Raw genomic sequence first — 23685 nt, forward strand, 5'->3', positions numbered from 1 at the left:
TATTGGGTTGTAGTGCTTTAGATATTTTAGCTACCAGTTCCTTATCAGATACGTGTTTTACAAATATATCTCCCATTTCTTCTTTCTTGCTAGTTATTTTTGTAGGGCAAAACTTTTAATTATGGAGTACAATTTGTCATTGATTTATAGGGTTTTGACTAGGGGCCTGTGTGGATAGGGCATGCAAGCAGTTGGCATGAGGGTGAGATGAATTCAGTTTTGGATATATTGCAGTCCTAGTGGGACAGTTATAGGAGGCAGTTAAATGAGAGGCTGGGTTCAGAGAAAAGTGTTTTTGCTGGTAATTGAGGTGAATGAGGTCTTTAATGAGAAAAGTTCATGGCTAAGGAGAATATAGTGGAGAATATGGAGTGAGTGGAGGAAAGGAAGCCTGTGAAGCTACCAGAGTTAGGAAGAGAGTCAGGGTAGACTATTCATAGACCAGAGGAGGGAAGAATTTCCCAAGTTGTACCTATGTTATGTTCTCCTAGACACAAAGGCTCAGTTTTTTCATCACCTTTTAGCTTTCTTTTTCTCTAGCACATTGTTGTAAACTTCCCATGGAGATGTTTTTCCTATTTGCCCCAATTTCTTTACTTCCTTTGCCAGTAATTCCCAAGTTGGGCATACATCGATATCCGATGGCCGGCTTTAATATAGGATTTTGGAGTCCTGTTAGACATGATGGATGAGGATCACCTGGGGTAGTGTCCCAGAATCTGTATTTTAATACCTTTTAAGGTAAAGAGTGGTTTGCTCTTCACCAAGCCTGTTTCCTTTTTTCTTGGATCCCAACTGACTTATATATTCCAGCCTCTCTTGGATTTGGGGATGGCCATATGATTGAGATCTGGCCATAGGAAATTAAGCAGAAGTGTTGAGTGTTTCTTCACCCCTGGCAAATGCAAACTTTCCTTGAACAATCCTCTCTTCTCTCTTCTCCTCTCTCCTGCTGGCTGGGTGTTGTCTGCCAAAGCAACTTTGGAAATGATGGGTCCAAGAGAGCTGAACTTCTGTCAGCCTGGGTCATCTCCAGCCTCTTCATGCCCACAGCTGATCATTAACATGGATTTTTGGACTTCATGTAAGCATGAAATAAAAATAAACTATTATGTCACACTTTGGGATTTATCTATTATAACATCCATTGTTACTTTAATCTATATAACTCCTTAGTTTATTATCCAGAATCTGTTTTGGGAGCCATTGTCCTTGGTTTGTACTATTTTATATTTTAAAACTCATTTATATGGTAAGTTAGTCTTTAGCTGTTAACTTCAGGCCTTATACATAAATATTGTGTTTTCTTTGTAAAAATTTTCATGGAAATTATTATAATTAACATCCTGATTATTATAATACAAACATTTGTATGCCTGATACCTGCTGGTTCTTGATACTAGGGATACACATGTGTATAAAACATTGCCTCTGTCTTCTAGTATGGGATAAGATGGAATTAGATAAGGCAAGTATCTTACATATGCTTTGAAAGCATGAGGAGAGAAATGGCTGATTGAACCCAATGGTGGAGTTGGGGATCCTTGAAGTTTATTTTAATGGGATTTTTTTTTAACCCATCTTCATTTGTAATCTTGTGCTCTCTCCTCCTCGGTGGATAAGAGCTGTATACAGCCTGTGTAAAATATCCTTTTAGAGGAGCAAAAAATACAAGTGCGTTTTTGGTAGATTTGTGTTACATGTGGGTATTTTGTTTTAGTGCGTATTTTTTCTTAACATCTACCACCAAGACAGAAGAGAATGCTTTATGTAGGGAAACTGCAGATCTTAGTCCTGATACAGATCATATTGTTAAACTTTTCCTTTTGTTAACTAAGGTTTTTTGTTGTTTTTTGTTTTGTTTTATTTTTAAATAAATATTACATGTTTTCATTTTTCCTTTTGAGGGAACTTTTGGATTAGAAATGGTGAAAGTCAGAAAGAACCTATCTGCTGTTAGTATTGTATTCTTATTAGTGTAAATTGGGGAAAAGTCAGATAATTCACACAGGACTTTGAAAGATTTTGTGTGTGTATGTCTGTGTAAACAGGTAAACAAGAGCCTTCTGTTTTGACTAGTTCTCTGAATGGTGAGAGGCTTCCTCCACTTCTTGAAAGCTTACATGCTAGTCAGTGTGGAGTTCCAGACTGTTGCATTGGGTCATGCTGAGAGTGAGGAGAGTGTCCCCGGGAGAACTAAAAACAACCAGGCAAGTGACAGCCACATCCTGAAGAAAGGGAGTTGAACTTGACGATTAAAAACAGCTGACTTTTAGGGGATCTAAAAAGTAAACTGCAGCATCCAGGAATGAGCAGTGGAGTTGAAACCAGATGAATAGATCAGAATAGCAAGTATAGTATAGTGTTTGATCCAATAAGTAGCCTAATCCAGGGTGTAGGCAGGTAGTTAGAAACTGGCATGTCCGTGAGAGCTTGAATGATTCATATAGTGAAGATATCTGGAATCAAGAAATTTCAATAGATGAGGCCAAGGGACTATAACCTTTTAGACCTTCTCATTTGGTACTGTGGCAGGGACAGTGAGAAGGAACCTGTTTGGAGTATTTCCCAATTTAGAATCTAGTCAAGAGGTGTAAATGAAATACAGTATAGATGTACTATAGAAATGTCCTGGAAGATTGTATATATGTTAAATAATGGTTAATGCACTCATTTAATAATGAGCAACTTCTCTGTTTTAATGAAGCTTATGGTAAATTGTTTTAAATACAGAATTTATTAGTAAAACAAATTATCCTTCAGCTTATCTTTTACCATAGAGCTGAATTTCTATATATCACCTTCATTTAAGCTTAGATATACAGACTGCTTAACTATTACAGATGCTTAGTAACACATGGATTATTTTGGATGTCTTGGTGTGTTCTTGGTTTTAGAAGCTCTGAATGTTTTAGCTATAGAATTATTGCTTTTGAAATGTCACTAATCGGGGCGCCTGGGTGGCTCCGTGGTTTAAAGCCTCTTCCTTTGGCTTAGGTCATGATCCCAGGTCCTGGGATCTAGCCCTACATGGGGCTCTCTGCTTCCGCGGGGAGCCTGCTTCCTCCTCTCTTTGCCTGCCTCTCTGCTTACTTGTGATCTCTGTCAAATAAACAAATAAAATATTAAAAAAAAAAAAGAAATGTCACTAATTAAACTATTTGTATTTTCTTTTCCTCACTAGCAATTTCTACCTCCTAAGACTTCTTTTGGACTGTAAGATTCTATTATGAAGTCAAACGAGCTTTTTACCTGCTCATCTTGTAGTTTCTTCAGCATCTTGCAGCTACAGTTTTGAACATGGAATTTCTTTTCTCTGACCCCAGCTTCTTTCATTACTGGTTCTCCCACTTCCTCAGCCACAGTGAACCTGAGCTTTGCTGTGTTGGAATCTACTTTACCTAGTCTGCTAGGTATAGTTTGGCCACAAACTGGCCTCTTGAGAAGCCTGACTTTCTGATTTGAGCAGTACTGGCTAGGGTAGTGTTTTCTGAAACATGGGACAACTTTTACTCCTGGTGTTTTTCTTGAGATTTTTTTTTTGTGGGTGACCTGTCTACTTTGATTACTGGATGTTGACTGATATTTCCTTGCTTCCGGTCCCGACTCCTGAGTATAGACCTGTATCCTGCTTCATTCTCACTTTTCTCTGGCCTATTCAGGAGTCTCCTGGCTCACTTCATTGCAACCTTTCCTTTTTACCATTCTGTGGGTTTCATTTTGTCCTATTTAACACCCTCTCTCTTCCCCTCAGCCATCACCCATCTCTACCGTCTTTCAGTTTTCTTTCATGTGTTTTCTGCCGCCACCTTTTTTTTTTTTTTTTTTTACTCCTTTTGACCCAATCTCTTGAGCCTCAATGCCTATCTTACACACAGTTTCTTCCCTTTCATCTTAGTGTTCTGCCTCTTGAAACTTGTCCATTTTCCCACTCCCACACCTTTCTTAGGCTGGACCCTTTTTTCAGCAAGCTTTGTTTCTCAGTGGGAACTTTCCCTGCTGTTCCTTCCCTTAGTGCCATTATGTCAGTTTTATATCCTATCTGTTTTCTACTCTTGTCTTTACCCCTAACACTACCCTTTCAGCTTATAGCTCCTTATAGCTCCATTCTTTCTTGCAGCTTTGTCAGGCAAGAGTAGCAAATGACTTAAATAAAAATGTGAAGTAAATAATAGTGAATGTCACCAAACATGAATATGGCAAACAATTATGATAATTAAATGTCTGAAATGGTGGAGTATGTACTTTTAATTCTGGCTCATTAGTTTTTTTGTCACTTCAGAAAGAAGCCCTATAACCAGCAGTCACCCTATTCCTTTTTAGTCTCCCCTGGCCCACCTTTCCCTCAGCCTAATCTAGGCATCCACTAATCTGCTTTCTGTTTCTGTGCATTTGCTTATTCTGGACACTTCATGTAAATGGAATCATAAAATATGTAATCTCTTATGACTGACTTCTTTCATTTAAAAGGTTTTAGAGTTTTATTCATACTGTAGTTACGTGTCAGAACTTCATTTCTTTTTATTGCTATATTGGGTTGTTTCTACTTTCTGAATAAAATAAAATGGGCTTGGGGATATCTTCATTGAATTGTGGGAATTGTGAGAATGTTGAAAAAAGTGTCTAGTATGTAGTAGTTGCTCAATAAATGCTCACTTATCCAAACAATTTAAACTCCTGTATTCCCTTGACTTTTCAGTCAACCTATAGATTACTTCTATAATATTTATTCTCTTGTTTCAGCTCTGGGACCACTAAAAAATTGGTTAAGGAAGTAATGAAACCAAGTTGAATATATTCCAGTTTTCTGATGTCTAACTTCAGCTGCACCTTCAAGTCTGTTTCATCCTTACCATTCCTTTTCTATACCCATTAATATTTAATTTCTACCTTCTCCATTTTAACATGTAGTTGTGTCTCCTAATTTACTAAGAAAAGAGAAGTCTGCCTACCCATGTAATCTTTCTTATTGATCTCCTTCCTTACTGCAAATTATATATTGTACACTTTGCTTTATTCCTGTTATCTTTTTTTTCTTATTTTGACTGAGAGAAATGAATATAGTTTTTTTCTTTCTCAGAGCATTTTTCTGCTGTAATCCTAATCATACCTTCATCTGAGATTTAGATGTATTATTTCTTATTTTTATTTTTTCATATTGTTACACTTATCTCATATATTGTTATATATTGGTGCCTGGAGGAACACTACCTATTAATCAAGATTCTAATACTCATAGTGGGCAAAAACCAGGTAAGCAACACCCACTGCAGGATTCAACCTTAACAAAGCTTATTTCTGTTTGGGTATGCCATATATTGCAATGTAACTTTTAAAATACTGCTTACTTCAGTGTGAAGTACTAAATCAGGGTTGTTTGAGTTGAATTTTTTTATTACGATAGTGAAAACATTTTCCTTTTCATTGTTCTGTGTTAAGGCTAGGTATATGTAATATATATTTTTAAAGATTTCATTTATTTATTTCTTCGATCAAGAGCACAACAGGGGGAGCAGCAGGCAGAGGGAGAGGGAGAAGCATACTCCCCACTGAGCAGGGAGCCCCCATGCAGGGCTCAATCCCCAGAAGCCCAGGATCATGACTTGAGCCTAAGGCAGCTGCTTAACTGCCTGAGCCACCCAGGTGCCCCTATATGTAAAATTTTCTAAAAAATGTATCCTTTTTTTATTATCCTGGGAGACAGAAATCTAACCCACCCTTCAGGTAGTCATCTTTCTGAACCACATTGATTCTAAAATGTGCTCAGTCTGTATAGTTTTCATTGGTTCCACATTCCTATGCCACCCTGTCAGAAAATCTTCCTTTTTAAGCAATTCAGTTCTCTCCAGCTATAATTTAGTCATTTTCCATTGTATTATCTACAATAAGGATCCTGTATACACCTTTCAAGTTGGATTCAGGGAGCTTTCAATTGGTTAGACAAGTAGCTCCCTTTTTTTCTTTAACAGTTTATTAAGGTGTAATTTACACATTATAAAATTACTCTGTTTTAAGAGCACAAGCCAATTATTTTAGTAAATTTAAGGAATTTTATACTCAGCACCACCCTCCAGTTTTAGAACATTTCTGTTACCCAAAAAGATAACCTATTTTGGAAAAACCTCGATTCTCCTCCTATGTGTTGCTCTCTTATTGACACATTCCTACCACACTCATCATACTTCTACACCTAACAGCTGTTCTACAGTTCAACTTAATTTTGACACAGTTGACCTGGCAATAGCATCAGATCCCACAGGTTAAGGGCTTAGTCCTAGGAGACTGTCCTCCCTCCTTTCCCTACCCTTGCAGGTCCAGGTTCTTTTGACTGACTGGCTATAAATGAGAAGTTCCCAAATAATTCATAGAACGCAAAGAAACTTTCTGTTAACTAGATTACTGGTTTAGTACAAAAGGCTACAACTAAGGAATGGCCAAATGGAAGAGATACATAGGGCAAGGTATGTAGGATGGGACATTGAGCCTCTGTGCTCTGTGGGTGTGCCACTTTCCCCAGATCTTCATGTGTTCACCAACCTAGAAGCTAAGCTGTCTGAACCCCTTCCTTTTGGGTTTTTGTGGAGGCTTCATTATATAGGCATGATTGATTAAATCATTGATTGTTGCTGATTGAACTCCAGCCCCTCTTACTCCCCAGAAATCAGGCCTAGGAGTGGGGATGAGGGTGGGACTGAAAGTTTCAACCCTGTGATCACTCTAGTTGGTTATTTTTAGGCAGTTTCCCAAAGTTGCCTTATTAACATAATGAAAGACACCTATGGCTCACATCATAGGAAAGTCCAGTTCTCTGCCAGAAGAGGGGGATGAACACCAAATATATATTTCTTATTAAAAATCACAGTATTTCAATACTTCATACCCGTTTTGCAGTCACTCCTTTTCCACCTTCAGCCCCAGGCAGTAACTGACTAGTAGTCTGTTTTCATGCTATGGCATTTTAAAACATTTTATATAAGTGGAATCATATGTTCATTTTTGTTTGGCATCTTTCATTTTGGGGTTCATCCATGTTGTAGCATGTATATTAATTCTTCATTGTTCACTAGTAAGCCATTGTATGGCTATACCACAATATTTTGTTTATCCATTCACAAGTTGTTAGAAATTTGAATTGTTTCTGATTTTTGGCTATCATGAATAAAGTTGTGATGACTATTCATACATAAATCTTTGTATACACATATGTTTCAGCTTCTTTTGGGAAGATTCGTAGAACTAGAATTGCTGGTCATATTGTAAGGTCATGTTTAATGTGTTAAGAACAGTCCTTAAACTATATAATCCCTATTGTGTATTGCTGGATTTGGCTTGCTCATACTTTGTTGAGAGTTTTTTTATCTTTATTCTTTGGAGTTGTTGACTTCATAAAATGAATTAAGATGTGCTCTCTCTTTTTTAGAAGAGTTTGTGAGGGATTGGTATTATTTCTTCTTTAAATATTTGATAGAATTTGGCTGTGAAGCTATGTAGGCAAGGACTTTTTCTTTGTGGTAAGATGTTAAATTTCTAATTCAGTTTCTTCACTTGTTATAAGTCTATTCAGATTTTTTATTTTCTTTTGACTTGATAATTTGTGTCTTTTAGGGAATTTGTTCATTTTACCTAACTTGTTGGCATAAAGATGTTCATAGAGTTTCTTTATAAAACTGTTAATTTCTCTGAGGTTAATAATGCTGTATCCCTTTTCATTCTTGATTTTGCCAATTTGTCTTCATTCTTTTTTCCTGGTGAATCTAGCTCAATTTTATTGGTCTTTTCAAAAAAACAATTTTTGGTTTTGATTTTTCTCAATTTTTCTTTTTTCTGTGGTATTGATTCCCCCCTTATAGTTATAATTTATTTCCTTCTGCTTGCTTTGGGTTTAGTTTGCTTTATTACTAAATTAAGATGGAAGCTTACTTAAGATCTAGAATATTGTTGTGTGCAGCTATGAATTTCCATTTAAGCACTGTATTAGATATCCTATAAGTTTTGATGGGTTTTGTTTTTGTTTTCATTCATCCTAGAATATTCTAAGTTCTCTTGAGATTTTTGTCTTTGACCCATAGGTTATTTAGAAGGGTCTTTGATATCCAGACATTTGTGGATTTCCCACTTTTTTTTCTTTCTAATTTAATTTCATTGTGATTGAGGAACATTTTTTGTATTCTTTATATCATTTCATTTTTTTCTCCCCCCACATGTTTTTTAAGTTTAAAAAAAAATTATTATTAGATAATTAGACACAGAGAAAGTGTGTGCTAACGATGGCAGAGTCAGAGGGAAAGGGAGAAGCAGACTCTCTGCTGAGCAGGGAGCCCAGTGCAGGGCTCTGTCCCAGGACCCTGGGATCATAACCTGAGCCCAAGGCAGACGCTTAACTGACTGAGCCACCCTGGTGCCCCTCCTGTATTTTTTTTTTAAAAGATTTCATTTATATGATAGAGAATGAGAGGGAGACAGTTTGCAAGCCCATGAGCAGGGGGAGGGGTAGAGGAGAAGAAGCAGATTCCCCACTGAGCATAGAGCCTGACATGGGGTACCAGGTCCCTGAGATCATGACCTGAGCCAGTCAGATGCTTAACCTACTGAGCTACCCAGGTACCCCTTCCCCTCATTTTTATAACAGTTCAACTCAAGAAATTCAACATTGTTATTTGAATTATAATCCACACCAGAATAATGAGTAAGATATGTTATTACATATTTTTATTTAAAAATTTTTTATTATTGAAGTATAGTTCATATACAGTGTTTTACTAGTTTCAGGTATACAGCTTTGTGATTTAACAGTTCTATAAGTAACTGAGTGCTCAGCATGTTAAGTGTGGTTATCATCTGTCACCATACAACATTATTACGGTATTATTGACTGTATTCCCTATATGTATTTTTCATCTCTTTGACTTCTTTTATAACTGGAAGTTTTTACCTCTTAATCCTCTTCACTGATTTTGCCCATCCCCCCATTCTCTTTACCTTTGTCATTCACCAATTCTCTGTGTTCCTGAATCTGTTTCTGTTTTTTGTTTGTTTGAGATTCCACATATAATGAAATTATAGTATTTGTCTTTCTCTGTTTGACTTGTTTCATTTAGCATAACACACTCTAGGTCCAGTCTGTGTTGTTCCAAATGACAAGATCTCATTCCTTTTTATGGCCAAGTAATATTCCATTTTGTGTATATATATGCCATCTTTTTTATCCATTCTGTCAGTAGACAGCTAGGTTATTTCTATATCTTGGCTGTTATAAATAATGCCGCAGTAAACACCGAGGTGCATATTTCTTTTCAGATTTGTGCTTTCATTTTGGGGGGAGTAAATAACCAGTAATTGAATCCTGTGGTATTTCTAGTTTAATTTTTTGAGGAACCTCCATCCTCTTTTCCACAGTGGCTCTACCAATTTGCATTTTTTAAAAAAAGATTTTATTTATTTATTTGACAGACAGAGATCATAAGTAGGCAGAGAGGCAGGCAGAGAGAGAGGAGGAAGCAGGCTCTCTGCTGAGCAGAGAGCCCAATGCAGGGCTGGATCCCAGGACCCTGAGCTGAAGGCAGAGGCTTTAACCCACTGAGCCACCCAGGCGCCCCCCAATTTGCATTTCTACAGGTAGTGCATCAGGGTTCCCTTTTTTTTCCACATCCTTGCCAACACTTGCTATTTATTGTCTTTTTGATAGTAGCCATTCTGACTGGTATGAGATCATATCTCAATGTGTTTTTGATTTTCACTTTAGTTCTTTTAATTTGAGATTTGTTTTAAGGCCTAGCATATAGTGTATTGTAGAGAATATTCTGTGCATGCTTGAAAAGAATGTGAATTCTGTTGTTGCTGGGTAGAGTCTTCCACATGTGTCAGTGAGGTTAAGTTAGTTAATAGTGTTGTTTAAATTCAGTATTGTTGCTGATTTCCTGTTTACTTTGTTCTCTCCATCATTGAGGGTGGGGTATTGAAGTCTCTTAATTGTCTGTTTAATTGTCTTTTCCCCCTTTCATTTCTTTCATTTATTGCTTCCCTTACTTTGGGTTGTTTTTTAGGTGAGTATGTTTATATTCATTATATCTTCTTGTTGAATTGATGCTTTTAATACCCCTTTTTGTCTTGAGTAATTTTTTTTTTTTTTACTTAATGGTCTGTTTTGTCAGACATTTATAGAGGTACTTCAATTCTCTGTTGTTACTGTTTACCTGTTACATCTTTTTCTGTACTTTCTACCTATTTGTGCCTTTAAATTTAAAGTCTCCCTTGTGGGTAACGTATAGCTGGGTATTGCCTTTTTATCCAGTCCAAGAAATATGTCTCTCTAATGGACTTTTTAATCCTCTCCTGTTTGACACTGTTTTGAAATGGGTTTCCATCTCCCATTTACTTTTTGGTTTTTGTACATCTCATGTCTTTTTTGTTCCTCTGTTCCTCTTTTATTACCTTTTGTATTTTCTTTTTACCATTTGCCATATTTTGACTTTTTAAAATTATACATTTCCTAGTGTTTTTTTCTGGAGAATACAGTATCCATGAGAATTTATCACAGTCTACTTCAGATTGATACTAATAATCCTCCAGTATAGCTCCATTTCCTTTCCTTTGTGCTGTTTTTATATATATTATGTTCATTTATGTAATAAACTGAACAGTACAGTGTTTTAGTTGCTTTAAATAATGTATGTCTTTTTTTTTTTTTTTTTTTTTTTTTTTTGAGAGAGAGTGTCTGTGTATGTGGGGTGGGGTTCAGGAGGGAGAGGCAGAGGGAGAGGGAGAGGGAGAGAGAGAATCTTAAGCAGGCTCCATGCCCAGCTCAGAGTCGACTCAGGGCTCAGTCTCACAACCTTGATATCATGACCTGAACTGAAATCAAGAGTTGATGCTAAATTGACTGAGCCACCAGGTGCCCCAGTGATGTATATCTTTTAAAGAAGAGAAGAAAGGAGAAGGATATTTATAGTTTTTTGTGTTAACCAGTGTGTTTACCATTTCCAGTCTCTTCTCGTGGATTTGAGTTACCTTCCAGTATCATTTCCTTCCTCCAGTGTAGCTTCATTCCCTTTTTCCTTTTTGTGCTATTATTGTCATATATATTACATCTTTATATGTTATAAACTTAACAGTACAATTTTATAATTGTTTTATGCAAGTACCTTTCCAAGCCAAGGGAAGAGTAAAAAAATTATCTCTTTATTGTTGTTTTTCTGTTATCTATAATTATCTTTGTCAGTGTTAATTTTTTCATTTGGATTCCAGTTGCTATCTGGTATTATTACTTCTTTTCATCCTGAATAACTTCCTTTAGTATTTGGCTGACATCTCTATCTTTCAAATAATACATGCCAAGATTAGTGAGCCCCCTCCCATCTTTTCAATTGGGAATTCATATGCCGTATGATCTTTTACGTTGGTATTAGTTGAGTGAGGATTGAGAAGGGTTGGCGGGAGATCAGGCCGGGAGAAAGTATGTAGGGGGCAATTCCTAGAGTATCTTGTGTTCTCAACTATGGGATTTGAAGCTTATAACTGTGGGGACAATCATTGGAAGATTTTTATATAGAGTTCTTTGATCAGATTTGAGCTTTGAGGAAAGGATTTTGCAAAGACTGGTTTCTGAATGCTTTTTTAAAGGAAGGTAAATTTGCTCTTTTCTCTGGAATCCCTTCTTCATTATTTTGAGCAATTAAAAGTTGTTTAGATCCATGTAGCTACTTCCTTGCAGGCATAAAATATTTACGGAGTTGTGTCAGAGTGATCATTAGTTATATAGAGTGGAAACCATGCCAGTGGCCTGTGAAGTTTGTGAAACAACAGTTTGAGAACCACTGTTACAGGATGAACAGACTGCTTGCCGTTTTTGTATATGGAATGGAGTGTATATTGAAACATTCAAACATCTTGGGGCATCTGACCTTTTTTTTTATTTTTAGTCTTAAAGGCTGGGTGTATATACGTTTTACTTGTTTTGGTATGACAGAAGTGTTTGATTTTTTTCTTATTTGGTACTCACAGACTTTTTTTTAACCATACAAAGGATATACACACACACAACCCATGTGTTTTGTGGTTTTCATTTGTACTTGTTAGGAAAAGTTAAACAGCAGAAGACTTATTTATTCTAGGTTTAGGCTATGAGTTCTTTACAGAAGAATAAAGTGAAAAGAAAAGTATATCCCCATCTCTAGTCTTGTCAGATTCTGTTGGAAACAGTGCATGTTATTGTCAGCCTGTCAATGTTTTCACCTTTGAGTAATTTCTGTGGGCGATGACCTTGTTTCTGGACTATTCTAAGTTTCTGCTGTTGGTTGTATGAATGCAGGAGCTCTTTTTTTCCTCATTAAATCATTAAATGATTTTCCTCATAAAGTCATTCAACTCTACAATTTTCAAGAGTTTAACATCGTGTTTTCATTTAACTAATGGAAGTTAGAATTTAAACTGTAAGGAAACCTGCCTATTTAGTCTTGAGCTTAAAATTTCCCAAAGAGTAAGGGCCACATAGTTTTATCCAGCGCCGTCACATAACAAGGAGTTTAGGCATTTAATTATGTCACAAGCTTTTCAAATACTAGCATGCAAAAATAACATTTTTACCTAGCACATTCGATACTTTGATAATATCTCTACTAATGTTGGTGAGAATGCAGGAAATTGGTCCCATTATACTGTTTGATTTCCCTATAGCACTCTCTGAAGTAATTATATTTGTTTATATTTCATGGTGTGTCTCTCTCTACTGGAATGTGAGCTCTGAGAGGGTAGGAATCATATCTTATTTAACGTGGTATCCCCATCACCTATAATAATGCTTTGCATCTGATGGCATTCAGATAATTGCTAGATGAATAAAAAATTCTGATTAGGTGTATGTGAAATAGAATGCTGGTAGTATATTTTTAAAGAGCAGCATCTCCAGTTATTTTGAAGTATACTCCCAAAGCTGAGTATCTTCCTTCCCTGATGTGCAATAATGTGCATAAAATACAGAAAATACATGTGTATCTTTATTGAAAGATCATTGTTAGAAGCTTCCTTCATTCTTGAAATTGGAAACCTGCGACTGAGTCCCCTAGGAGGAAGAATTTAGTTCAGTACTAATTTCCAAATATTGTTTGCAAGTAAGACTCAGAATGGACAGTTCCTTTCCATCACCAAATGGTTAAGTTTAGGAAGGTGAGAACATAGAGCTAAAATGGAATTTATTCCCTTTTTTAAAAATGGGAAAAAAGAAGGCAAGGACAGGTTTCCTAGATGATTTTTCTCTAAAACAGTGATTCTCAGTGGCATGGTGGGGGTAATTTACAATGACTGAAGATATTTTTGATTGTTATAACTGGAGAGGGGGAAAGGATCTGGCATCTGTTGGATAGAGGCCAGGGTACTGCTAAATGTCCTACAAGGAACAGGACATCCACCCCCAACAAAGAATCATCTGTTCTGAAATGTCAGTACTACACTACAGAGGTTGAGAAGCCATTCTCTTAACAGGCTGCTTGGAGAAAGCATTGGTAGTTAACTTGGAGTTTGGCACTTACAGATCTATGGAGTCTGCATGTTCGTACACCTGCACATACACAGCAGGTTTTGGCCCTGGGCAAAACTGAATGTTTTGTGTAGAGAAAACTGTAGGTGTGGAATTGGCTTTTATATATATAGGAGTTTGATTGTGAGTAACCTAGTTTGGGAGGTCCCTAAGACCACACTCAGGTTCAGTAATTTACTAGGACTCAGGACTCGGCAAAGATTTTATATTTATGGTAATGGTTTATTACAGTGAAAGGATATAGATTAAACCAGGAATGGGAAAAGGCCCATAGAGCAGAGTCCAGGAAAGTTCCAGATAAAAACTTGCAGTTGTTCTCTCTCAGTGGAGTTATGTGGACAGTGCTTATTTCTCCCATCAACAGTGTATGACAACCTATGTTGAGTATTGCCACTCCATCTGAGCCTTGCGGTCCAGGGATTTTATTGGCGGTCAGTCATGTAGTCTCCAAACCCTTGAGAGGAAAGTTGATACTGCATGGCTTAAAGCCTTTACAATAAATTACATTTTTAGACTATTTGTTGTGGCTCTAGGTTCCCAGGTAAACAAAGACAGTTTTTCCAAACAGGACATTTCAGGGGCTTAGAGGTTGCCTTCTAGAAGCTGGGGAAAAGCCAGATCTTTCTTTGCAAGGTTAAGCCTTTACTGTACACATCGGGCCTGCTTTTTTCTTTCTTTCTTTCTTTGAAAACTGCTGTCTGAGTGATTCTTAGAGGCTAGCTTAGGATGTTCTGTTACTGATAGTTTATACCCAATTTTGTATTAGAGACCTGTTGGTGCACGTAAATCAGTGGTTCTCCAACTGTGCTTCATGAACCCCTGGGAATCTGTGAGAACAAAATTATTCCCATAATTAGAGTAAAATATTCTATGACCCTTTACTTTGTTAACATTTGCACTAATGGTACAGAAGTGATGGTAAGTAAAACTAGTGATACCGTTTTAGGAATCTCAGCAGTGGCATTAGACTTTCTAGTAGTCTGTATCCTCTACTGCCATGCACTTGTAGTTTAAAAAAAAAAAAGGTGCCCATTTCCCTTAATGTTTTTAAGTATAAATTTTATTATGCTGACTTTTGAATCCATATGATAAAATGGGTATGTATTGCACAGGAAAAGCACTCTTGGGATGGAGATGCCATCTGAACTAGGCATTTTGTTCCATGAAGAACTTCTTACTTGAAAGAGCAACTGACAAACTATGGTTTTCCAGACTTGGATATTTGGCAAATATTTTTTTGAAAAGAAACAAAGCAAACTTGTCATTTTGAGGAAAGCAGCTGTCAGTATTTGTTACTCTTGATAAAATTTGAGCTTTCCAGAAAGAAATAAGATTTTGAGAAAATCTGTGTTCTTTACCTTAAGTTTAGCAACATCACAGTACTTAAAAGACTTCTTAAAATATTGGGAATGATATTAATAAGTGTGACTTTTTTGATATTGTGTATAATGAAATGTGTCAAGGTGTGGAAGACCTGAATAACTCATGAAGTAGTATTTTTTAAGGACTGATTCATGATGTTATAAAAACTCAGGGGTAAAATATGTATTCAGAGTGCATGGACTTCAATGTGAAAAAGTATGAAAAGTTTATTGATGCAGTTTTATATTTCACATTTTAACTAGTCTTTGAGAAGTTTTTGTAGTATCAAAGGAAGATACCCACAATTATCTGAAAAGGGTTTTAAAATACGCTATTTTCTGTCTAGTTGTAAGTACAGATTTTTTTCATATACTTGAATCAGTAATTTATCATAGATTGAATGCAGAAGCAGCTGTGAGAGTCCGGCCATTTTGTGTTGTTAGTCATGAAAGTGATTTGTAAAAATGTAAAGCAGTGCCACTCCTCCCACTAATTTTTAAAACTTGTTTTCATAAAATTATTTATATTGATATGTAATATATTAAGTGCATTAAAATAAATATTTTAACAATTTCTCAGTTTTAATTTTGAGTAGAGTAGACATCATAAATAGCACAAATAAAAAGAAACTCTTTGGGGCCCTCAACAATTTAAATGTGTAAAGGGGTCCTGAGACCAAAATTTTTTTGAGCACATGGCTTCCTGAGATTCATCCTGCAGATACTGTTGAACCTAAGTTTTTGTCTCTTATAGGACTAGGCTACCACAGGCTGGAAGACTTAAATTCCTTGGGCTTCAGTTGAAAGTTCTGGCTTTTTATTTCAATCTGAATATATTTTTAATGTATAAAATACATAGCGGAATTTTGTATATGGCTAAAAATGTATTTTTCAAGATCACATGAGTAGAGAATTATATCTGGAAGAATGACCAAAAAAATTGTGGAGAAATGATAAATTATTTTCTGAAAGTTTCTAGGCAATGATTGTAGAAAAAACAATATTGTATGAAAGTCTTAGAGAAAGAAGATCAGGGTTAGCAAACACTTTACATACCCATAAAAAGGGGTTATGATAGGATCATTTTAATTATTGACATGTACTTTAGCTTTATCTAATCCTGAAGAAATAATAGGTTTTCTCTTTCTATAAACACTGAAAGTAAGCTCTGTGGGTTGAGTTAATTGTTGGTAGTTACTAGGGGTGTAATTTCAGGCAACATTTAGGAGAACTTTAACTAAATGGATTTAAACAGATTTTTTTTTTTTAAAGATTTTATTTATTTATTTGACAGACAGAGATCACAAGTAGGCAGAGAGGCAGGCAGAGAGAGGGGGGGGGGGGAAGCAGGCTCCCTGCTGACCAGAGAGCCCAATTTGGAGCCCGACATAGGGCTTCATCCCAGGGCCCTGGGATCATGACCTGAGCTGAAGGCAGAGGCTTGAACCCACTGAGCCACCCAGGTGCCCCAACTAAATGGATTTAGAGGAAGAGACTTGCCACAGATATTTTTTAACCTATACAGCGTTAATCAGGATTACTTTGATTTAGGATCCTGTCTTGGTTAAACCTTCGTTAGAGGGTAGGTTTGGCTTATGTTTAAGTAAGGCTTTGAGAAGTATCTGCAAAGTCAGTGAGTAAGTACAGTGTGGTCTGCAAAGCTGTACAAGATTCAGAAGAAATCAGGGAGGAAAATTTGTCAGGGATCATATTAAAAACTTAAGGGCAATGATTTTTCTCCCTAGTTATAAATATTTTTGTTAAGCTGATTTTGCATATACAATTTTTTGTATGTGGCTTTAGTCCATCCTGGGTTTATGACCCGTAGTCACTACATAGCAAAGATTAAGAACTAGAATATTAGGGAAAGATAGTAATTTGTTTTTTGCTCAAGTCCTAGTCAAATAATACTGAGCATTGATATTTGTATACTTGGATGTTTTTCACTAGCAAAATGTGAGGAAGTTCTACCTTTAAAAAAATCTTGCCTTGAGAAAAGATTTTTCTAATCAGTATACTTTTTGGGAAACATTTAAATAGATACAGTTATCTTTTTTTTTTTTTAAAGACTTATTTATTTATTTATTTGGCAGACAGAGGTCACAAGTAGGGAGAAAGGCAGGCAGAGAGAGAAGGGGAAGCAGGCTCCCCTCTGAGCAGAGAGCCCAACTCGGGGCTCGATCTGAGGACCCTTGGATCATGACCTGAGGACCCTTGGATCATGACCCGAGCTGAAGGCAAAGGCTTTAAACCCACTGAGCCACCCAGGCGCCCCCTACAGTTATCTTTTTAAATTCCATGTTAACTGTTTTTCTTTTCTACTCTCCACTGTTCATTTTAGATCAAGTGATTTGTACTTATATTTTCTACCCTATCTAAACAGAGACATGAGATATTTAGGGTTACAGGTCTTCGTAAATCTTTTGTGTGTATGATAGAATCCATTAGAATACTGTTTTACCTCAGGTATTTAAAAAAAGCTACTCTAAAATTAAACAAAAATATATAGTATGGTGGTATGCCTGGGTGGCTCAGGCAGTTGTGCATCCACCTCTAGATTTTGGCTCAGGTCATGGGATTAAGCCCCACCTCAGGCTCTGGGGGGAGGGGGGAGGGAAAGCCTTCTTGGGATTCTCTCTCTCCCTCTGCCCCTCCCCTGTGCATGCGCGGGCCCTCTCACTCTTCTAAAAATGTGTGTATGTGTGTATTATAATGTCTAAATTCATTTACATAAAAACAAAAAATTATTAGTTTTTTATTGTGGTGAAATGTACTAAAAATTTGTCATTTTGACTATTTTAAGCTGTACAATCCATTGACGTTAAATACGTTCACATTGTTGTGCAACCATCATCACCATCTATCTCCACACCTTTTTTTAATCTTCACAAAATGAAACCCATGCACATTGAACTTTTCATTCCCTTCATCCCCTAACCCAAATAGGGGTTTGTCAAAAAATCCCACATCCTTTTGTAATTGATTTATTTTACTTATTAGTATAATGTTTTCAAGGTCTACATGTTTAGAATGTGTCAAAATATTTTTACTTTTTAAGGCTGAACAATATTTCAGTGTATGTATGTGCCACATTTTGTTTATTAGTTAATTCATCTATGGACACGGTTTGCTTCCCAAGTGTCCTTTGGCTCATGTGAATAATGCTGGTTGAAATTTGTGCATATGAGGGTGTTTCAGTTCCTGCTTTCAGTTCTTCTGGATATATCCACAGGTTTGTAATTGCTGGATCATATGGAAATTCTGTTTAATATTTGAGGAAAACCATACTGTAATCTATGCATTAATGGCTGTATCATTTAACATGCCCCTTTTTTTTTTTTTTTCCTTTCATTTGAGAGAGAGAGAGAGCACGAGAAGGGTGAAGGGCAGAGAGAAAAGCAGGCTCTCCCTTGAGCAGGGAGCCTGATGCAGGGCTTAGTCCGGGGACTTTGGGGTGATGATCTGAGCCAAAGGCAGATGTTTAACTCACTGAGCCACCCGGGCATCCCTATCATTTAACATTCTCACCAGCAATGCACAAGAGTTTCCATTTTTCTGCATTGTTGCCAACATTTTTTTTTTTTAAATAATTGCAATTCTGATGTGTATGAAGTGGTGTTTTGTGGTTTTGATTTGTATTTCCCTAATTATTAGTGATCCTGAACATTTTTCATGTGCTTATTGCCACTTGTCTTTGGGGAAATGTTTGTTGAGGTTTTTTGCCCATTTTTTAATTGGGTTCTTTCCTCATTGTTTTTGAGTTGTGTTCTTTATATATTCTGGATATTAACTCCTCATTAGAAACATGGTTTGCAAATAAGCTCTCCCATTCAGTACATTGATTTTTCCCTCGATTGATAGTGTCTTTTCATGCACAAAAGTTTTAAATTTTGATAAAGTTGGGTTTATGTGGTTTTTTTCTTTTGTTGCCTGTACTTTTCTCATTGTGGAATCCAGTGTCATGAAGGTTTTCCCTTGTTCTAAGTTTTTTATAATTTTAGTTCTTGTGTTCAGGTCTTTGATCCATTTTGAATTAATTTTTGTGTAAGGTGTGAGGTAAGGGTCCAACTTCATTCTTCTGCCTGCAGTTATGCAGTTTTCCCAATACCATTTGTTGAAAATACTCCATGGAATGGTCTTGTCACCTTGCTAAGATCATTTTATCACATAGGTATGGAAAGGTTTATTTCTGGGCTCTGTTGTATTCTGTTGGTCTGTATGGCCATCTTTATGGCCACTTCCACACTGTTTTGATTACTGTTTTTTATTTTTATTTTTTATTTTTTTTTAAAGATTTTATTTATTTATTTGACAGAGAGAAATTACAAGTAGTCGGAGAGGCAGGCAGAGAGAGAGAGAGAGAGAGGAGGAAGCAGGCTCCCTGCTGAGCAGAGAGCCCGATGTGGGACTCGATCCCGGGACCCTGAGATCATGACCTGAGCCGAAGGCAGCGGCTTAACCCACTGAGCCACCCAGGCGCCCTGATTACTGTTTTTTATAGTAAGTTTTGAAGTCAGGAAATGTGAAACCTCCGAATTTGTACCCTCCCCTCACCTAATTGTTTTGGCTGTTCGGAGTTCCTTGAGATTCCGTGTGGATTTTAGGATGGATTTTTTTTTTTTTTAATTTATAAATAACAGTGTTGGGAATTTGAATTTGATAGGCATTATATTGAATCTGTAGATTGCTCTACTCAGAAAAGTATATTTTAACAATATTAAGTATTCCACTCCATGAACACAGAATAGCTTTCTATTTATTTGTATCGTCTTTCATTTTTTTCAGCAGTATTAAAGGTAGTTTTCAGTGTATAGATCTTTTGCCTCCTTGGTTAAGTTTATTCTTAAGTATTTCATTCTTTTCAATACTGCTGTAAATGGAATTGTTTTCTTAATTTCCTTTTTTGGATTGCTTGTTTTTAGTGTATAAAAAAACAACTGATTTTTGTGTGTTGATTTTGCATACTGTAACCTTGAATTATATATATAATTATATATATATGTATGTATGTATAGGTATATGTATATATACTGTGCGTGTAATCTTTGGGTGTTTCTACCTGTATGGTCATATTGTCTATGACCAGAGCTGATTTTACTACTACTTTTACAACTGGGATGCCTTTTCTTTTTCTCATCTGTTAGTATCACTGATGGAGAAATTAAATGGGAAATGGTGTTAGGTGATTTAGAAATTTGTTTATACAAAGACTTACTATGGAAAATATATCTTAAAAGTTTTAAATGTTCCATGGAAAGCTGTGGAGTTTTTATTTATAAATGATAAAGACCACCTAATTGCCAAGAAAATTTACCTCAGTTTGTAGATTTAAAACAGGGTTTGTTTTGTTTTTGTTTTGTTTTGCTCTCTCTGAGAAAGCCTAATCACAGATGTAGTTTTCTTTTAGTCCTTGACCTTGTGTACACTTTTTGTTTATCTGCTTGTTTTTAAAGGTAACTAATTAGCATCGAATAATACTTTGGAGTTTTTGTTATTGTTAAAAATACTTGTATAACAGATACTTGTAACTGACATTATAGAATAATAAGTAATCTTATCTATAGGTAAAATGTGAAGTCATTAAAGACACATGGAACTGGAAATTTCATTTCATTTTATTTTATTTTCAAAAATTTTATTTACTTGTTAGAGAGCACAAGCAGGGGTAGTGGCAGGCATGCAGAGGGAGAAGTGGGCTCCCTGCCAGGCAAGGAGCCCCATGAGGATCCCAGGGCGCTGGGATCATGACCTGAGCCAAAGGCAGATACTTAGCTGACTGAGCCACTCAGGTGTCCCTACATGAGAAATTTTAATCAATGTATGTAAAATCTTAGCTAAGAGAACTGAGGCCTGGAGATATGTTAGCTTGCACAATATTATACCGCTATTATCAGCGCTAGGACTAAAACGTTTTTGGTGATTTTTCTCTCTTTCTGTCCACCTGAACCTTTGATTACTGCAACAGCCTCTAACTTGTCTTTCTGCACTTTAGACTCATCCTTTAATTTATTTTGGCTACTGGCTCCAAAGCATGTTTCTAAAATATAAATATGACTATTATCAATGTGACAGTTTTTCATTTACTAGCCATTATGTTCAGGATAATATTAGCATTAAATATATCTAAGTCCATTACATGTGTTGTTTTATTTAATTCTTTAAACAGTCCTTTGCTATTATCCCAGTTTTATAGATGAGGAAGCTGAGACTAGGACCTAAATGCAGGGTTGTCTGATTTCAAAGTTTATATTCCTGGGTACTATGTTATGCTATTTAAGTAGGATATTCAAGACACCTTGAAAAAAAAAAAAAGACACCTTGTATTGTTATTCTTAACCACTTCTCTAGTGTTTGGTTGATCTTTTTAACTGTAAGTTCCTTGTAACTTGGTAAAAGTTTTCACTGTAAGTTCCTTGATTATGTTCCTGACACAGCAATTGCATAGTACATAGTAGGTACTTGGTAAATGTTGAATAGATTTTAAGCAGTGAGTGAATAGCACAGCATAGTGAAAACAACCTAATGTGGGAAGACATGAATATTACAGTGAAAAGAAAAGATTCCTCTGATTGGCCATGTGAATCAAAGGTCAGTCTTGGGGTTAAAGCAAAATAGCAATGATAGAATGAGGGAATTGAAATCCAGGGAAATGATGAAAATAGCAAGTTGGAGCACCTGGGTGGCTCAATTAAGTGCCTGCCTTTAGCTCAGTTCATGGTCCCCAGGTCTTTGAATTGAGCCCTCGTGTTGGGCTCCCTTGCTCAGTGGGATTCTGCTTCTCTCTCTCTCTCTCTGTCTCTGCCCCTTCCCCCACTGGTGCATGTGTGCATGCTCTCTCTCAAATAAATGAATAATATCTTAAAATAGCAATTATTTATTCTAACATGAATTTATATCATTAGATAATAAGAATTTGAAAATTGAATTCTCTGACTTAATGTTTTCGGGTCTTGTGGAGTTAGGGGGAGAAGTGCATAAAAACTACAGACAAGGTTACTCCATTTTTCACTAAGGGGAAGAAGGAAAATTACAGAGCTGGATGTGACTTTCATGGGAGACTCTAATAAATTATTTAAAGAGTTACTTGTTTTCAGGAGAATTGAAGCCCTAATCAGTGGAGCCTAACTCATTTTGTTTGTGAAGCCTGCTATCTTAAATGGATTACAAGAGATTTAGAACTATGCTTCTCAGATTTGCTGATAGCATGGTTATGGGAGGAATAGTGCATTTGCAGGGATGGGCTAGATTTTGCTGTAGTAATAATACCCAGATCTTAGTAGCTTAAAAATAAGAAATTTATTTATTGCTTACAGTACATGTCCATTCTCAGTTTAGTACGGTACTCTGCCTTGTGTTTTCTTCAATTAGGAACCCAGGCTGGAGTTTTTAAACTTCTGGAACATTGCTTGTATTTGTGGTAGGAGAAAGGGAACTTGATGAGTTACTTAGCTCTCAAAGCCTTCTGTCACATCGCTTCAACTCACATTTAATTGATCAGAGCAAATTATATTACTACATGCAATTTGGGTTGTATGAAGTGTAATTCTGCCATAACTTGAAAGGAAGAGGCCCAGAAATATCACTGAACATCAATATTGACTGAATAAGATTTTTGATGACAGATTAAGGAACTAAGAGGATTGATCTTGATAGGCTGATTTGATCAGCTGAATTAAAAAGAAATTGAATGGGAAGAAAGTAAGATGATGTCTTTGCATCCAAAAATGAATTCCAATAACAAATTGTTGATGGAGGGTGGGATGTGGTGGATATATGTAGCTAGCTTATCAACACATGTGACAAAAAGTGTAGTGGTTGGTGTAAGGAAAACGACAAGGAAGTCTCAATTCTTACCCTCTGCATCTGATTATCACATTTCTGGTTATAGGTGCATGATCAGAGGGGAAATACACTTAAAATTGAATATACGAAATGAATAAGGCAAGTAGGAAAGTATAGCTGGGAAAATTATCCTAAGCAGGGGAATAGGGAGCATCAGTGCTTCCTCAAATATCTGGAGGTCTGCCATGGAGAAGTAGAAATGAACTTTTATCATATGTCAGACTAAGAAATAGTGGATGAAAGCTACAGGAAGAGATTTCTGCTCAGTGTAAAGAAGAATTTTCCTAGTTTAAAGATGGCCTAGAATACTTCTTCCTGGAGAAAATCAAGCATCAAATTGATACCCCTTAAATTCCGTAATGCTTAATGACAATACCTGTTATATGCCAAGAACTTTCATAAACACTTTAATACAGTGAGTATGTAAACATTTTAGTAATTATTTGTAACTTTACTGGTGAAAAAGTAAGATTTAGTGAACTAGTGAGCTAATAAAAATACTACTATCTTAAGCCTTATTATATACTGGAACAGTACTAGGGACTTTGTGAATTTTTTTTCCTAAATCTTACTTTAGTCTCATTTTATAGATGAGGAAACTCATTCAGAGATTATAATTTGCTCAGATTCATTGCTGGCTGGTTGATCAAATAAGAATTTTAAACCAAGATCTCTTCGATTCCAGAAACTGTTTTTTCTATTGTCCCTCTGCAGTAGTTATGTTGTTTTTGCTCTACCATGTTTGTGTTTTGGGGGAACAATGCCCCTTTACTTTTGGATTCTATCTATCCATCTTTTTTATCTCACTACATGGTTCTAATGGGACTTCCCAGAGTTCCTCACTACTTGGTCACCCCCCGCTTCCCTTCACATAGGCCGGTCAGAATTCCCTTATCTCACTACATGGTTCTAATGGGACTTCCCAGAGTTCCTCACTACTTGGTCACCCCC

General features: G+C 36.3%; 1 protein-coding gene across 7 annotated transcripts in view; it reads left to right on the plus strand.

Moving 5' to 3' along the window:
• ANKRD28 (ankyrin repeat domain 28) overlaps positions 1 to 23685 on the plus strand; it is a 205623-nt gene that overhangs the window by 10501 nt on the left and 171437 nt on the right. For 2 of the 7 annotated variants that reach the window (XM_059390886.1, XM_059390887.1), the window contains exon 2: positions 977 to 1084. The exons of the other annotated variants lie outside the window; for them this stretch is intronic. In XM_059390886.1, coding sequence (XP_059246869.1) covers positions 1083 to 1084 — 2 coding nt within the window. In that variant the 5' untranslated portion in view covers positions 977 to 1082. The remainder of the gene's footprint in view (positions 1 to 976; positions 1085 to 23685) is intronic. 7 annotated transcript variants of the gene reach the window in all.

Source organism: Mustela nigripes, chromosome 2 (genome assembly GCF_022355385.1).
Source record: "Mustela nigripes isolate SB6536 chromosome 2, MUSNIG.SB6536, whole genome shotgun sequence".
Lineage (NCBI taxonomy): Eukaryota > Metazoa > Chordata > Mammalia > Carnivora > Mustelidae > Mustela > Mustela nigripes.